Source organism: Protopterus annectens, chromosome 3.part0, assembly GCF_019279795.1.
Source record: "Protopterus annectens isolate FY-2018-M chromosome 3.part0, PAN1.0, whole genome shotgun sequence".
NCBI lineage: Eukaryota > Metazoa > Chordata > Ceratodontiformes > Protopteridae > Protopterus > Protopterus annectens.
In genome coordinates this window covers 1184393855-1184408595 of record NC_056731.1, presented here as the reverse complement: position 1 = coordinate 1184408595, position 14741 = coordinate 1184393855, and the positions used below count along the sequence as shown (strand labels likewise).

At 34.0% G+C, this 14741-nt stretch overlaps 1 protein-coding gene across 1 annotated transcript in view; it reads right to left on the bottom strand.

Moving 5' to 3' along the window:
* LOC122797014 (synaptonemal complex protein 2-like) overlaps positions 1-14741 on the bottom strand; it is a 1143152-nt gene that overhangs the window by 106304 nt on the left and 1022107 nt on the right. Inside the window, exons 21-22 of the mRNA XM_044065784.1 lie at positions 663-762; positions 508-566 (exon numbers count right to left, since the gene is read on the bottom strand). Of these exons, the coding sequence (XP_043921719.1) occupies positions 508-566; positions 663-762 (159 nt within the window). The remainder of the gene's footprint in view (positions 1-507; positions 567-662; positions 763-14741) is intronic.

The following is a 14741-nucleotide window of genomic DNA, read 5'->3' as shown; positions in this document are numbered from 1 at the left end:
CCAAAAATAATCCTGACCCAAGCTGTCTTCGACCCCTCTGGGTCCCTCACATTCAAGCGCTCAAAAATAATCCTGACCCAAGCTGTCTTCTACCCTCCTGGGCCCCTCACATTCAAGCTCCCAAAAATAATCCTGCCCAAGATGTCTTCTGTGGAGTCCTGTTTAGAAAATAACAATGTGAATTACTTGTCATCATTCTGAAAGATTAATATATTTATCTTCGTTTTTAACCTATAAAATTCAAACACCCCAAGGATGATCACAAAAGTAAGTCTTTACTAACAGATATAACAAACAATCAAACTTTTAAATGGTGCAGACGGTCTGCATTCCTGCTCATCATTGTGGGTAATTATTTTCATTAAAATATACATAAATACTCATAAATCACAGTGCCAGATAAAAAAGGAAAGCTTCAATGAGTGAAATATCAGTCAAAAACATGCTGAGCAACAAAAAATACTGCAAAACACAATACATTCACAATATAATATAAAAAACGAATACCTTTGCTGCTGTTGTATACAAAAAGTTCTGACATTCAGAGTCTGAGTCTTCCAAAAATCCTAAAAATAAAATATCAGAATTTATCTGTACATTAACATGACACTACCAATAAATCTTTAATCATGCTTTATTACTGAGAAAAAAAAAATCAATACCAATGTCGTTTTTTCAAGTTGCATTAATGTCTGAGCATCTTTCTCAAGGTTAGCAAGTTCTTGTGTTACTGTATTCTGGAAGTTATCCAATTTTTGCAACCTAATGAAAAAATATCTTCATTTACTTATTTTTACATTTATAATAGCTTAAAAACAAACATCAGTTTATCAGTGTTACAGCATGTTACCTTTGGAGTAATATGACAGTAAATTAAAGTACTGTATTCAAGAATAGACAGCGCACTAAAACTACTTTTGGTTCATTCCGCAAGACACCATTGTCTGAAAAGTAGAGGCATCTGTTATTAAACAACGCATGCATTTTCAGCTACAGGAGTCAAATGACTGTTAAGCTGCATGAGGCTTTTATACTCTGACAAAGTGTAATCATTTATCGTGTGCTCAGCAATTTGGCTCAGCATACTAGAACTACAAGAATGCTAAGCCAAAAATACATAAACATATGTATATACGTATGTGTGTGTGTGTGTATATATATATATATATATATATATATATATATATATATATATGGCTTAGCATTATATACATATATACAAATATATATGTGTGTGTGTGTACATATATATATATATATATATGTGTGTGTGCACACACACACACACACACACACGTAACATACAAAATATTTACTTTCCTAATGTTGCACTTCTCAAAAGAAAGAAAAGTGAGCTGATTCCACTCTGTCTCCATGCTTATATATTCATGTTATCTGCTAGCTACTCTTGTACTGACCCCATGTTGATTGTGTATGAGATGTTAATAGCTGCACTGTGATAGTGTTATTGCCCCATGCACAAGTTTTATGTCAGGGAACTACGTGGAGCCATGCACATTCCTTAAATTTTGTTATGAAACCGCATAAACAGTAACTGAAAATTGGCGCTGCATGGAACTGAATGCTGTAATCATCTCTGCAACCAGTCATTAGTGTGCACTCAAGTAAATGTGAACCATCTCTCCCCAAAGCTGGAAATAAGGGAAATGCAAACCAGCTATGCAGTGGTATTCAATGAATTGCTCCCTGCCACACATGGTAGGCTGCTATGCACACAACTCCCTGGTTAGTTCAGTAGGTGACTGCATCCAATGAATGGCTCATTCAACAAGATTTCCATATGACCACCCAAATTATAATCCTTAGGCTATGCATTGCAAAGGGATTTGTATTTAGGGCCAGTTAGTACATCTGCCTATTCAACACACTGCACATAAGCCTAGCATGGTGGGAGGACAAACGGGGCAGCTGCCCTGGGCACAAGTGTTAAGGGGCATGAATACAGTACCATTATACATTTCCATACTTATATTTATGAATGCTGGTATGGAAATGAAATTGCTTTTGCTGTCATGGCAAAAGCTCTTGTTTCAGCACTTTGCATGTACTCCAAGTTGTTCCAAATGGTTTCCTACAGTTTTTGAGAGACTTTTTTTTTTGTTTTGTACCTCTGAAATAAGGGTCATCCTTTCATGAGGAGTGCCAAATTGGAGAAGGTGGACCTTTTTTCTTTTTGCTCCTCAATTGAGTGTTTAGGGGTGTCAGACTGGGGTGTGGCACATGGTGCTAGATATGTCATCTGCAGCTCTGATAGTGTTAAGTGTCCACATTCATAGTTCACCAACACGCATGATGCTGTGCAGAGCATCCCAGATCTGGCATGGATGAGGGGACACACTCCCACGCAGGATATGCTGTAGGCTGTACACCCAGCCAGGTAAGATTTATTGTACAGACACTAGAGAGTCTTAACACAGGGAGACCCAACAAAGAAGCCTATAGAGCAAACCTATGTGCAAGCCAAGGCACATGAAAGCTTTCAAAGCCCTGTGACATGGGTCACACAGGAATACCACTTAACACTGTTTTCCAAAAATGTAACAACAAAATAACACCCACTACATACCTATCAAAAACACACTATGCATGAAAAAAAAAGACTATGCAAGCTGCATCCCAGTTACTATCATGTCACTTTGTAAGCAAGGCTAGAGGACATGACCATAATACTGCATACTGCACTGGGGACACTGCCCTCTTTCAAAGCACCATACCAAGAAAACAGGAAGCCCCATGACATGACCATAATACTGCAATGGGGACACTGCCCTCTTTCAAAGCACCATACCAAGAAAACAGGAAACCCCAGTTATACATTAATGGATACCTATAATAGTGGGTGTATTGTTCTAAATCCTACAGGTGATGCAGACTGAAAGCCAATACTTGTGGCTGTATTATCAGACAAGACAGAATGGTTGGACATGAGCTGGTCAAAGCAGCTGCAAACCGCTACAGTTCACAGGCTTAAAATGCACTTACTCAACTTTGCACAACTTGTGATTCAGATTCAAGGCACAATGATATTGAAACTAACGGTCATTATAGGATCATAAGAGATTACTAGGCTATTGACATAAAGGTCATTTAAGCCTAGCCGTTTCAACCCAACGTACTAGTCAATACCCAAAATTGCATTTAATGATGACTGCCCATGTCCAGGAGGGTTGTCGTGCTATCCCTGGAAAAAATATATGGTGCCCTATCCACTCATCCAGGTTCCTGTTGAAGTGTGTCATAAAGATGCTCGGTTTCACATAAATTGGTAGCCAGTTCCAAAGATTTGGCAGTCTTTGTGAGATAAATCTGTCCCTCCAGCATGTCCTATGCAAGTCACAGGCCATAATAAAGTCCCTGGAATGGGCAGCCCTAGATCAATTTGACTTGCAGATATGCAGTAATTTCATTAGGTTTAGGTCTTGGGTTGCTCTGTAGGCCAGGCATAAGTCTCCCCTAAGAAGTCTATACAATACGGAGTACAATGACAGGGATTATATTTGGTCCATTTAAGGCACATGCTGGATGCCCTTGATCTTCTTTGCTAGAAACCTCTTGAGATATCTCTAATTGCTGTAGGTGCTTAGTGTGGTACATACCGAATGGGGCGTTATACTCAATTATGGGCTGGATAAGTGCAAATTAATAATTTCTTTTGTTCTCGAGATGATTTACTAATCAAGTGAGCTAAGTGGAAAGCTTTCCTTACAAAGGCAGACACGTAACATGGTGGTTGAAGTTATGTTAAGGTCGCATTGTTGAAGTTAAGGTTGCGTCAACCACAGCTTATGCATAATAGGAATTTGCCACTGCTCTGCCAAGCACCTCAAACATGGTGCAGAGGAAATGCTGATGATGGAGGGCACCACTACACTCCATAGTAGATCGGATATTACATTTACTTTACATCTATCCATCCACAACCCATTTTTGCACAGGGGTCGAGGTATCACTTCAACAGTGACAATCAATCTACAGCCAAGATTAAAAGTACCAGGTGGCTAACCTTGCCATGGCTGTTCTACTATACCACACACCTGCATGCGCACTTATCCCTATGGCCAATTTAGTGTATCCAGTCCACCTACTGCATGTCTTCAGAATGTGGGAGGAAACCCATGTGAACACACACTAAGGACATGTAGAACCTCTTGCTGTGAGGCAACAACTCTATCCACTGTGCTGCCTGATTAAATTTACTTTACATGTTATAAATAAACCCAAAGATTTATAAATGATGAGACCACTGTGGAATGACCATTATTCATTTGCTTAATTTCACCATATTGCAATGTAGAATTTTCTTGTAATTTGTCACTGCTTTGAATTAAACTTCATTGGGTATGACAATTTTTAACATGAACAGCAATTCTTCAGTCTGTACAGTGAATTTAGTTGAATAAACTCAGTTAAACTTTACTATATATTATGATAGTTTTCAAAATTATTATTCTTCATTGAGTATTGTATATTACAATACCAGAAAAGTTATGACATCCTTTTTGGTCCAGAAAACCGTAATCTAATTTTTTCAATATATCTGCCAAAATCCATTTCCAATTAAACACAATTTCATTAAATCTTTCATTTCAAATAAAACATATTACAGAAAATGAATCATCTACTCTTCTCATATATTTATCTTGTTTTTATAACCTAGATGATCAAATTCAGATCTATATTGTTTATATCGATAGTCTCAAAAAATACTTCTTCACACTTTTTCCAGAGCTTCACCACTCATTTAAATTTTAAAAAATCATGGTTGGTTGTCTCTTCCTCTCCACAAATTAAACACACTATCAACGTTCTTTTTATATGGCATATTCCCCTTTACTGGTAACTTATTTATTATCAGTCTGCATAGGAAATCCTGACAATCTACTATCTTGGAGCACCACTTTTTCCTTACTTTAATGGCTTTTAATCACTTCTGGTAAACTTTCCCTTGAATTTAAAAAAAAAAAAACATATTGTTTTAAAACATTATTATACCACATCCTTTTCTCCATATCAATTTTATTTCCATGTTAGTATTTTATTCTTGATCATTTTTAATTTATCTATTTACACATTCTCTCTCTTTTTCTTATTTTCGTCTCCCAGAACTTCTTGTACTCGTACTTAAATATTCTCAATAATAATTTCCCCATTCTCTTCCTTTACCCACTTTATGCTCTGTACAAGTTTATAAAGCAGAACAAACAATTGGATTTAGTAACCCCCAATCACCCTTTATCTTCACTCATTTACACGCATTTATTTTCACTGTGTTTATTCTTGATCATCATAAGAAAGAAAACAACTGCACAGTTTCCTTTTCAAGTTTTTTTCTGGGATTATATAAAGATGTGCCATATATGCAATTTTTTCCATTAATACAGAATTCTCAAGATAAACCTTTTACCTGAATGCTAATTTATATGTGCTCCACAGAAGATATATTTCATTTATTTTATCAAACTGTCCCACTGCATAACTACATCATTTCCCTCAATTTTATCCCCAGCAAATTCATTTCAATCATTGAAAAATACACAGCCCTGATTTTTACATCACCCAAACCCTTCCCTTATCCAAGGTCATTCTATTCTATTTCCTTTAAACATCAATTCATACAAAGCAACATGTCCCTCCTCCATATTTTATTCTTAACAACCACAACAATATAATCTGCATATGTCGAAATTACTGGAATCACCACATCCTTTTGCATCACATACCTAGCATCTTTCATTTTATAAACTACTACACTCACTATCATATTCATTTACCAAAGCAAACAATATTCCACAATTTCTGCACATTTCTTTACTCAGCCACCCCATTCACTAACACTCTCACTCTATTATTCTGGTTTGCTGACAAACACACACTCCTAAATCTGTTACCTATTCCATACTTTTCCATAACATCCCACAAAGCATCATGTCCTACATATGAAATATCACCTACCATAAAAGTTTCACATCCTCTCTTTTACTTGCATCATCCACAATTTCTTGCACCACTAATTATTCCTGGAATTTCTTCCCTTTTATACCATATGTACTTTCTTCCATAACATCCATTGTCCTTCATTTCATTCTCCTCTGTATTAATCTCTTTAAAAAGTTATAATCTGTATTATTTAATGTGATAAGTTTTCAATTTTTTTATTTTATTTTAATCTACTATCCCACTACACAACTCTTGATAAGCAAAAGCATTATTTCAACCATTCATTCAAAATATTTAAAAACATTCTTGTTGCCAATCCATTAATTTCTTGTACATGTTATACCCTATACCATCATTTGGACCTGATACTGAATCAACACTTACTGTCCAAGTTACTTAATCCAATTCACTTAACAGCATTTTTTTTTTCAAATTCTTCTTTGTTTTTCAACATTTCTTTAATTTCCAATCTCTTTTTTTCTTTTTTTTTACTCTTGTACAGATTTTCTACATGCTGTACTACAATAATCAATTTGCTCATGTTCTGTTTACCTCTCCTTTTACATTTTTCATGCCCTTCATTATACTAACCCCCAACATCCTATTTTACCCAACTACACAGTTTCTCATTTCTCCTTTGTAAATTATCCCTGTGCTTAAATAGTAATGTTTTAACTTTTTCTCAATTTTACACATTTTCTTTTTCCATACCATAACACTCATCTCTAAATTCTTCCATACATTTATATACTTTTCATATTTCACCTTCTTTCCCTTTCTTACATAGGTTCATAGGTTTATACTAGGCTATCTGCCCTAAGGCATTTATAAGCCTAGCCCAAATTTTTGTGGCTTACGCCACCCCTTATATGAAAAAATACTGTGCCCATTAGTTTGTTGTGCCTCTGTCCAGCAGTGACACAGAGATGATTCCCGGTAAACCTACGATCTCCCATCCACAGGTCAAGATTTCTCTTGAACAGAGCCAGCGAGGTGCTCTGCCTCACATGGACTGGGATTTTATTCCACAGCATAGGGAGTCTCTGAGTGATAAATCTATCCCTCCAGCATGTCCTATTTATATCCGTTCTAAGGTTTAAGTCGCTTGCACACATCATCCTACCATTGAAGAAAACAATTTTTATACTGCTTTTTTAAAATTCAATCCACCATTCAGACAAATTTTTATAAAAGTCCATCATGGTTATATGATCCATTCATAACTTCAGTACTTCCCACTCTCCAAATGCATCCCATAATTTCTCATTTATTCTTATTTCCTACTCCCTTTCTTCTATCACCACCATCCATATTGCTAAATGGTCCAAAAAACTATCTGCTGTATCACCATCTGCTACACCCAAACCTTTAGATATTACAAAATAATGTCTGTTCCAATTGCTCCTCTTCTATAAGTCTATTGACTTATTCCATGCAACTACCTTTGTATTTTTAAAGTTGTCCCCTTAAATCACAACTGAAGTCCCATGGAATTATATTTTTAAATACTTTTACTGAATTATCACTTGTGACACAGGCAAATTTACATTCATAAAAAAGTAATCACACTGTATTTATCAAGTTCACATTTACAAGCATACTTCACAGGTATTGTTCTATATCATATAACATTACAAAAATTATTCAACTCCTGTCCCTTTTAAGGACCACATAATTTAATATTTGATTAATCAGATTTTCCTTTTCCTTGGCATTTGACTATATAATGTTATAATTCTATAAACATATTCTCTCTACCTCATATCCACAACAGGTGACCTTCCCATCCTTGCCAACATTACATCTAATATTTTTTTTACTGTATTTATACAATACAGCCACTCCAAACATTCACTTCTTAAAGTCCATATTACATTTCCACCCAGGTTTTCTTTGAGAAATCTTTCACCTATCTGGAATCTTACATCCTCTAAAAGAAGAAAACCCACATCACATTTAGCACACCACTCTAATGCTCCTATCCTTCTTACAATATTAACACTACTATTCACATTTACTGAAAAGTACTTTAAATTTAATCATTTCCTTTAAGTTTAATAGAAGTATTTTAAATTTTTATTTTCTAATTTTTCACCAGTTGAGTATTGTTCTGAGTTAATCTACAACTATTCCTTGATCTTCAGAATCAGATGTTTCATGACTTAAAACTGAAAAAATATGCCTTACCTTTCTTTTTAAAATTTGAAGATGTATTTTTAAATCATCTTTTCTTCATCCTTACCCTAGCAGCTATCATATTCCCTTTCCTAACATCCTCTACATTCCCTTCAGAAACATCTGCCTTATCACTTTTAATTTCTTCTTTGTTTTCATCACTCTCAGTATACTTACTTTCAACCTCCTGAAACATCTTTTATTAATTCATCTGCTTTTTCATCAACACATATTCCCATACGCACTAATTACTTTCAGACATTACAATACTTTCCTTCTCATCCTGCTCAATATTATATTGCTTGTTCTTTACAAACCAAAAATGACCTTTACATTTACATATTCTAAATTTATTTTTATACTTATCCATCATATGACCTTTCCCCTGCGTTATTACATCTTATTTTGATTACTGAAATCCTCACATCAAAAAATGGCTGACCATATACCTAAATGTTCCTCTATTACCATCCACATAATGCTTGGTAAGGCTTTATCACATTTTTTTTTTCAAATTTTAAGATAACATCTACTACCCCTCCCACATTCTAAATACCATTCTCATCCTTAAATTTCACAATATCAGAAACAGAACACATCAATGAAAAATATTTTTAACATCTTTTAATTCAATTTCTTCAGTGTGAAACTGCACAACCACTTTTTTAATCAAGTCCCTTGCTCAGAAAATATAAATTTCTTGCATGGGCTAACAGTTTTTCATGGTGAAACAAAAATATTACTATTAAGTCTTCAGTCTCAAATGTTGCTACAAAATGTCTTTTTCCAAATGAATCAAGGACCTAATGTCATTTGCCTCAAAACGTACAGGTAAGAGTAATTATCCTACACAAAATATTTGTTTACTTCTTTATTATCCAAACTTTTTTCTTTTTAATAAAGTTTACAGTACCTTTTTCTTCCAACTACATGCATCTCACTAGTCCTCTTCAAGAGAAATCTTGATGAGTGGCTGGGAAATAGAAAGTTCACTCCGAGGATCACTCCAATGGCTCTAGTTGATAGAGGCACTGGGAACTTACGACAGGTGGTACAATGCCAGGGCACTTCTATGGGCTAGGCTTGTAAAGGCCACAGGGCCATTAGCCTAGTACACACCATCCTACCTTTAACTATGCCCATCCAACTCTAAACTCATTTTCTTTCCACCCAACTCACTGTCCATTCTGAAAACCTTTTCCATTATATATGACCATGAAGTCTTAGTCTCTTCTCCAGGATCACCTTTGTTCAATAAACCAACCAACTTTTCATCAGGAAAACTTCCAGAAGTAATTTCATTATAACTTCTTCAAAAAACTCGAGATTAAAGTCAGATAAATGCTACTTGTACTATCCACTTGCTTCTCAACAGTTTTCTGTCTGACTGAGAAAAGCACACTACCATCACCAACAATAAAACTCTCTTATCCCTCCATTACTGCCCAGCTTCTCCTAGAAGCCCCTCTGTGCCTGGAACAGAAGCAGGAAGTGCAACTGGAAACTAACAACACACAGCAGAGTTTATTGATGATCATTACTTATTTAGATTTACATAACTGATATTGTATACATTATTTGCACCTTTATACAATATAAATCTACAATATAAATCAATGTTAAGTACTCCCCCCACCCTTTTTCTAAAGCTAATATATTTTCTTTAGAATTTCAGCTAATGAAATTAAATTTAATGAAAAATGGATATTAAGTCTCTCCATCCATAATGTCCATAGAATATAAAATATTATTCTATCAATTTTCTTTATTTCTTTTTGTCTTATATCATCTTTTCCAGACTTTTCAGCATTTTTATTTTTACATATTTCTTCCCATAACTTTGTTACACTAATACATTTAAAAAGACATGTTCTGTCGTTTCAAGTTTTCCACAATGAATACATATTCTTTCCCGTTTTCTTTTATAAGGCATTTTAGCCTTGGCAGGCAGTATAATTACTGATAGTCTCCACAAAAAATCTTTACATTCATCATTTACACCACATGTACCTCATTTTAAAAACTTTTTTCTCTCTATGTTTCCAAGGGAAAATAAAACACTCTTCTTTTATAATTTTAAGTACCATTCTTTCCTATTTTTCTCAGCTATGTTCACTTTTAACTTCCATAAGAATATTTTGCTTTTATATTCCTTTATTTCTTCATTTATATATATATATATATATATATATATATATATATATATATTTTTTTTTTTATCATGATCCTATCTCCATTTTCCCCAAAACACTTATATTTATCATAAAGGATATTGTTAGAATCTTGTTAGCCTTTTTGTAACTTAGATACAGGTACAATGAAGCTGTATGAACAATTGGGTTTATTAACTCCAATCATCCTCCTTCCTTTGCATACAAAACTACCCTTCTTACAGGATTCAGTCTGGATCCCCATATGAATGAGATTATTATAGACAGTTTCACTCTTTCTTAATTGGTCGGCTACATATGCTAACTTACCTAGTAAGAGAGATAGTTTATCAGATATACTTTTTTTCTTGTATTATAACCTATACAACTTCCAAAATATGTTTATTTCCTGAATAATTTTCTCCATTTTTTTAATATATTTAATTTTTCCAAATACTATTCCTCATATACCTATAGTCTCTCTCCTATGATCCCTGTGAACCCAAAACCTTTACTTTGTCCTTTAAGCATATGCCAATTGTCTAACACTTTCATTAACTTTTTGTCACTTCCATCCGTTCTTTTAGTGATTAAGATTATGTCATCTGCATATGTAAATATTATTGGTAGTTGTACAGTGTTAGAGTTGATGGTTTTAGGAAGGGGTTATCCAAGTACTCGTGTGTACGAGTTAAAAAATGAGGTTATCATTAAAAGAAAAAGGAAGTTTTATGTTCCATTTCTGACCAAGAGTATTACTGAGAACATTGGTTTTGACAATTACTGAACAAGGGACATAAGCTTGTACTCATGTTCCTTTATTACTAACTTTAATTTGGATAGTAAGGTTTCAAGCTGGATATTAAACAAAAAACTGGTTATTGTTGGCATAGGGGCTAGATGTCCACAATCCATTTATTCCCAGAAAAAAACACATTGTATATGGCAAATTAAGTAATTTAAAGAACATTTCAGAATCTGTACCTGGCATTCAATCTGGGTAGGAACGTTCTTAAACAGATGTATAAATGTGGGCATTGGCAGTTTTGTAAATGGCTCCATACAGGTCAATTTTCTTATAAGGGACAAAGCATACCCTGTAAAAGGGAAAATTTATTGCTGTAGTAGAGGAATCATATATGCTGCACTGCATTGGTATTGCTGTTGCTTTTACATTGGTAAGACAGATCAGATGCTAAAAGAAAGGATATATGAACACTTTAGGACACCCATATGAAAAAATCTACTAATGCACTGGCTGAACATGTAATAGAGTTTGGATACAGGACTGATTCTGAAGAGGTAGGAGACAAAAGCGCTAAATCCTGTGTGATTGTTTCTGGAATAAAGTTTTCGAACTACCTTTGTTTCTATTTGGATTGGAATTATTGGTGGTACCCACAGGGTAGGAGGACTGCCTTCATTGAACCGGGGAAGACTGTGTGTTTTTTTTGGTATTCGTTTTTTTTTTCCGGTATTCGTGTTTTGCCTCTGTATTTTAGAGTTTCATAATTATATTTTTAAATTTGTTGTGGTAGAACAAGTGAGTCATAATCCTAGGGTTAGACCTTAGCATCTCCACCTCGAGTAAAGGGAACTATATTGAAAATTAGTTTTAAAAGCTAACTATTGGTTGAGACTAAACAAGAGTATCTTTATACTGAGCATTTTAAAATTAAAATATTTAAGTAGGTAGGGCTCTATGGAGTTATTATTTTGGTCTTTTATGGGGGAGTGCTGTGACTTTAAAATACTTTTTGGATATGGTCTGGGTCATGTGGCCAATGGAGCAGGATATTTAAACCTTTTTCTGAAGCCTTATTGACATCTGAGGAAGTCTTGTAAATTACCAAGACGAAAACGCTTATCCTTAAGAGTGTCCTGAGTTCCATGTTTAGTACTGATTTAATTAACTATTAAAAGAGTGCTTTTAACTGATGGACTGTTTTGCTGAAGTCACTATTCTATGCAGGAGTGCCTCTGTTTTGTCTGCTTGTTGGCTTGTTTTCTACTTCTTGGTGTGTTATCTTATATCCTGCCATATTTACTGTTCTATTTTATTGACAATTACATTCATAACTAAAGCAAATATGATACTGCTCACTGGGCAGCCTTGTTTTATTCCACATCCTATTTTAATTTCTTAACTTAGCCATCCATTTAACATTATTCTGGTGTTATTTCTTTCATATACAAACCTAATTGCTTTAATGATCCTATCTGTTATGCTGTACGCCCCTAACATATCCCATAAAGCTTCATATATTTTGTCAGATGCCTGACTTAGCTCTCCTACCACAATTTTTGCTTCTACTTTTTTTTTATTTACAATATCTACTACTACCTTTACTATCCATAATCATTCTTGACTTCCTTTCCCTTTTCTACCAAAGATTGCTTGTTCAAGCAACTATCTACGTTATTTGTTAGTATTTTAGTTACTATTCTCATAAATATCATCTGTATTATTCAATCCTATCGGTCTTATCTTTATCTCCTGTTTTCCATATAAACAGATATGTATGGGAATTATAGAATTTATCAAATATACCTTTCCTTAACCATTCATTTAGTACCTCTACAAATAGGATTTTTTTGCCAATTTTCCTTATCATTGTACATGTGATATTCAATGCCATCCAATCCTGTGGTTGTATCGCTTTTAATGTTTCATTTAGTTCTTTTATTCTTATAGTTATTCCATATTCTCATCTTCTACATTTAGTTTCTTAACTATGAAGTTCTGTTTTACTTTTGTCTCTCTCTCTCTTTTTTTTTTTTTTACAAAATTCTGCTCTATATGCTTTTTAATCACCTTGTGTATTCCATCTTGTGTTATTTCTCCTTCACTGTTCTTTAATTCTCTTATACTTTTGTCTACTTTTATTAATTTGTTAAAGTAGGGTACTACTATTAATCTTCCTTGTAAACAATATCTTTGTTTATTCAACCATTTTAATCTTTTTGTGGTTTATATCATATATTTTTCTTCCTCAAAAAATATTCTTTTATCTCTTATTTCCTTAAACATTTCTTGACTCATCTCTTTTTATTTTGGCATTCCAAGAAACATTTTTTTTTATATTTTTCCTTAAATCTTATTCACCATCTTGCCCACTTTCCATGAAAATATTCTCATACCTATATGATCTTTCCATAATTTAATTATTTTCTATCATCTTTATTCAAGTCTTTTTCATTAAGCCTTTTAACACCTTTACATATTTTTATGTATCCTTCTCTCATTTACCTCTATCCATATAGCTATATGATCTGAAAAACTTTATCCATTTTGCAACATTTTAAACTGATACTAAGTAGTAGTCAATTTCAGTTTTAATTTCTCCTCCATATAAGTCCAATGTTTGTTATCCCATATTTATAACGTTCCACTTTTCATTATTTCATGTATCATTTAATATCATTGCAATTAAAGTCTCCCACTGATATTATATACATATTAACACACAATTTATATTTTTCTTAAACATTTTTTTTTCTTTGTAACATATCCATATAAAGTAATAATTCTGTAAACCTTCATTTTCCATCTTAGGTCTCATACCATTATTCTTCCTAATTCAACTATTGTGAAATCTAGAATTTTATTGTTTTCTTTACAAAGTATACCTATTCCTGTACATGTGTCTTTTCCCATATTCCAAATAATTGTTCAACCCCATAGAACTTCAGTTTGTAATCTTTCTTCTGTCAGAATCCTAGTGTCTTCTACTATAATAATATGCATATCCATTGAAACACACCATTCTAAAATACCCAATCCGATATTGTTAATCCTTGTTCATACCTTACGCATGGGTATTGGTTCAGAGCTCGGAACCGAGCCAGCCATTTTCCAAGCTCGCGTCAGCTTCAAACTCTCCAGCTAAACTCTTACCCACAATCCCCCTCTCCCTGTTACCACAGATTTTGTTTGTCGCATTGTCATCCGATCGTGTCAAGCTACTTCTCTTGAGCTAAGTACAATCAATTGTCATTTAATTGCTTTACAAATTACTTTTCTGTCAGAAAAGTTGATATTTTATTGTCTCTTGCCCTATCGCATCTGGCGTTCATAATTACCTCAGGTTTTTTCTGTCCTTTACTTACCTTTTTTACCACAAGGTAAATTTTTCTTTACCATCATTGGTAATCCCTTTCCCTTTCATACCTTCGGGTACTCTCTTGTACGATTGTTAGTACTTTTCCATTAGTTAATATGGCAGATAAAAAAGGTAGTCCGGGGTTTAAGCAGTGTTCTGATTGCGGACACAAATTGTCTACTTCTGATGCACACTCTGTGTGTTGTCTGGGAGCTTCCCATTTATCTGTTGAACCACCTTGTACTATTTGTGAGAATTTTTCTAATAGGACTTTGTTAGAAAGGAAAAATAAGCTGGTACTGAAGGGAACTCTAAAATCTCCCTTTTCAGAGGCTATTTCTGGGTCAGTGATCTC